This window comes from Triticum dicoccoides, chromosome 2B (assembly GCF_002162155.2).
Source record: "Triticum dicoccoides isolate Atlit2015 ecotype Zavitan chromosome 2B, WEW_v2.0, whole genome shotgun sequence".
Lineage (NCBI taxonomy): Eukaryota > Viridiplantae > Streptophyta > Magnoliopsida > Poales > Poaceae > Triticum > Triticum dicoccoides.
In genome coordinates, this window is record NC_041383.1 from 709,506,783 (window position 1) to 709,510,607 (window position 3,825).

The 3,825-nt window shown below is 54.4% G+C and overlaps 2 protein-coding genes across 2 annotated transcripts in view; both read left to right on the forward strand.

The window, feature by feature from the left end:
• LOC119368435 (pathogenesis-related protein 1-like) overlaps positions 1-884 on the forward strand; it is a 2,430-nt gene extending 1,546 nt beyond the window's left edge. Inside the window, exons 2-3 of the mRNA XM_037633698.1 lie at positions 270-333; positions 402-884. Coding sequence (XP_037489595.1) covers positions 270-333; positions 402-666 — 329 coding nt within the window. The 3' untranslated portion in view covers positions 667-884. The remainder of the gene's footprint in view (positions 1-269; positions 334-401) is intronic.
• A 145-nt stretch (positions 885-1,029) lies between these two features.
• Positions 1,030-1,508, forward strand: LOC119361225 (pathogenesis-related protein 1-like; the record flags this gene model as incomplete). Its single annotated transcript, XM_037626538.1, has 2 exons — positions 1,030-1,129; positions 1,213-1,508. Coding segments are annotated over 2 exons (396 nt in total), but the record flags the coding sequence as incomplete, so codon positions are not given.
• Between the last annotated feature and the right edge of the window lie 2,317 nt (positions 1,509-3,825).

Consider the following 3,825-nt stretch of genomic DNA (forward strand, 5'->3'; position numbering starts at 1 on the left):
CGGACACCGCCCATCGGAGCCGCCGCCCCGGACGCCGTGGCCCTCCGCGAAGGCGAAGCCACCAGATCCCCGCCGCCACCTTCATTGGTGTCGTGCGGCCGGGCCGGCGAGCACCTCAGGCGGCGACGGAGGGAGGGGATAGGGAGGGGGAGGCGCGGAGGGGATTAGGGTTTCGCCCCCGGGTCGCCTCAGGCGAGGCGACGCGAGGGGAGGGGAGGGAAGGGGAGGGGATTCCAAAAGGCAAAGTCTGATCCTTCAACTTACTAACTACCCCGTTGAGGGCGAAGGCGGCATCGGCAGCGTCAGGCAGTTCAACTTCACCTCAGGTACATACATATGCATGACATACAATCCACGCATGTCACCTCAGTCGGGCGGTGGCATAACACGCGATTCTTTTCTCTTGCAGCCATGCCCTTTACCCTCATGGAGAGGCTCGAGTTCCTGGACGAGGAGAAGTGCGAGTGCAAGTCGACCCTCATCGAGGGCGGTGGCATCGGCACGGCCATCGAGACTGCAACGTCGTGCATCGAGGTGGAGCCGGCGGCCAACGGAGGGAGCTTGGTGAAGGTGAATGACGAAATAACCAAGGCCAAGGAATCCGTCACTGCCATCTTTAAGGCCGCTGAGGCCTACCTCATCGCCAACCCCGATGCCTACAACTGAATCAGATGAGAGGAATCATATATGATTATGATGTCCCAAGTTTGATTTTTGTGTGCTTTCTTCCGGATCTAATAAAGCTGCTACAATCTCTAAGCTATAGTAGTGACGCCGAGCGCGAGAGCACCGGGCAGAGTGTAGACGTGAGAAGTTTAGAAGTTAATATTTGTGACACGAAAGGGGCCTGTTGTTTGATGATGTTGTGCTTGCTTATATGAAATACCTAAACACTCTTACTTTCTTATATATTTGGAATTGGAAGATTATGTGTCGACCTATTACATATGTGTTATGGGAAATTTTACGGTGCATCATAATACACCAAATCACGTGTATTATATGGGCGATCATAATACATGATAATACACTCTGGCACCCAAGCTCGCGCCCCACATCGTCGCCGGCGCCCACCCCGTCGAGGGCGAAGGCGGCATCGGCAGCGTCAGGCAGTTCAACTTCACCTCAGGTACATATGCATCACATACAATCCATGCATGTCACCTAATTAAGTCAGGCGGCGGCATAACACGCGATTCTTTGCTCTTGCAGCCATGCCCTTTACCCTCATGAAGGAGAGGCTCGAGTTTCTGGACGCAGAGAAGTGTGAGTGCAAGTCGACCCTGGTCGAGGGCGGCGGCATCGGCACGGCGATCAAGACCGCAACGTCTCACATCAAGGTGGAGCCGGCGGCCAACGGCGGGAGCGTCGTGAAGGTGGACTCGACCTACAAGCTGCTGCCGGGCGTGGAGGTGAAGGATGAGATCACCAAGGCCAAGGACTCTGTCACCGCCATCTTCAAGGCCGTCGAAGCCTACCTCATCGCCAACCCCCACGCCTACAACTGAATCAGTTGAGAGGGAATGATTATGATGTCCCAAGTTTGACTTTTGTGTGCTTTTTACCCGATCTACCCCTGTCTCCGCCACTGGCTACAATCTCTAAGCTATAGTAGTGACGCCGAGCGCGAGAGCACCGGGCAGAGTGTGGAATTTTTTTAGAAAAGGAGGAATACCCCCGGCCTCTGCATCCGGACGATGCATACGGCCATTTTATTAATTATTGACACAAGACCTTACAAAGTCGTACAAAAGTAAGACCAAAGCCACCATCTAAGCAATATATGTCGCTACTCCTATCTAGTTGATGAAGGGATGCTGATAGTCTGGGCCTAATACCAAACAGACCTCGCAGCCAAACCTAACATCTAAGACCTGAGGTCCCAACCAGGACGCCTGCCGGGTATGGGCACCCACTAGTCCGGCGTGCTCCTCAACCAGGACGCCTGCCGGGTATGAGGCTGCCACAGCCACCTGCCACCAATCCATCTTCAGAGCTGTACTGTTGCATCGACCTTGCCCGGTCTAGCTGCCGTCGACGCCACCACGACGCCAGACAGCATCGACCTCCTGCGCATGTCCATCCGCACACATCTGACGCCAAGCCTCCGCTGCTCCATGCCACCAAGAGCCGCCGCCATGAATATGTAGAAAGAAACACCGCTCCACCGAAGAAGCCATCCGCTGGTCTCTTGAGCCCGAGTGCATCTCCAAGAATGCCGCCCCCAAGGAGGTAACGACACATGAATGCCGCCGTCATCCGATCAACTGATCTAGGGTTTCCCCCGGAGGTATTGGGTGGGTTTGGGGTACCTCGATGATGCCTTCATGAGGGAAACAATGATAAGGGCATCGTCATCACCGGCTCCGGCCAACGACAGAAGAGTAAGTTTTCACTTGGATCCGTCCCAAGAAATCCACCCGACAACCTGTGCACTGTCTCGGCCGCCTTCTAAGCCCCAGATCTAACCGCCTATATCCGGCGACCAACCGCAATAGTAGTGCCACTGTAGGAGCCCTGGTACACCGGCCACCGCCTGAATGCGCCACCACTGGAGCCTGGGAGGAGGACTCCCACCCCACCTCGCCAATCCGCGAGAGCCGTCGAGATCGATCCCGCACGCTCATCACCGTCCCTGATCGGAACCAATCCGTGGCAAAACCACGAGATTGCCGACGCAGATCCGCCTTGGATATGGACTGCACAACGCTATGCCGCCGCGGAAAGCCCGAGCTTCACCCGCGGCCGCCGTCTAGGGCCGCCGCCCCAGGATCCTGACAGCCCGGACCTCCACGGCGCCCTCTTCATGTCACCGCCGCTGGCTCGACACCAGGCAACCGCGCCGCCTCCCAAGGCCTCCGCCCGGAGCACGCCGTCGCGCCGCCATGGATCATATCGCCGCTGCGCCCTCACGCGCGTGGGGGTCCCACCCCACCCCCTCCGGCGTGATCCAGGGAGGAGAGCCTCCGCCACCGCCGTCGGCCCCGGGGCTTAGCTTAGCGGCGTCCTCCGGCGGCGGCGGAGGGAAGGGAGGGAGGTGGTGGTGACCCTGGCAGCTAGGGTTTGAAGAGCCACCCGAGTCGCCCGAGACGAGGGCGACGCGGGGGCCTTGGGCAGGAGAGTGTGGACTTGAGAAGTATAAAAGTTAGTATTTGTAACTACCAAAGGGGCCTATTGTTTGATGATGGTGGTGCTTGCTTACGTTAAATACCTATAAACACTCTTATTTTCTTATATATTTGGAATTGGAAGATTATGTGTCGACCTGTTACATATGTCTATATGCATGTGAAATACCTAAACACTCTTATGCGCAAAAAAGGAAGAAGTTTATATGTCGAGAAAGACTTTTTTTAGGAATCTAAGAAATCAATATATGAACAACACTATAAGCGGAGTAGGGCATTACACCTCGCGATGACCTGAACCTGGGTAATTCGCTTATCGTGTGTGTCTCGAGTGTTTTAACCCTTGCAAACAATCTAGAAGGTGCATCATAGCTCCAATCTCGATGATCACCCGTCAGCAATTGCATATTAGAAAGAGCTTACTTTATCCGCATTGACCCAAAAATTTGGAAGTTAAGCTAAATTTTTATAGTCTCCTATTCACCCACCACCCTCTCTAGTAGCCCTCTCAATCTGTTTGACACACTGGAAACACAACTGTTTTTCTTTTTTTTTATCCCATGGTCTCAACCAAGCATAAGCACAGGTGCACAATGAAAGAGGAGGGGAAGTCACATGAAGTTTTTTTTTTGAATGGTACGGTTAGTCCAGAATCAGGACTGTTAAGAGAAACACACGTGTACACATGAGCTCAACA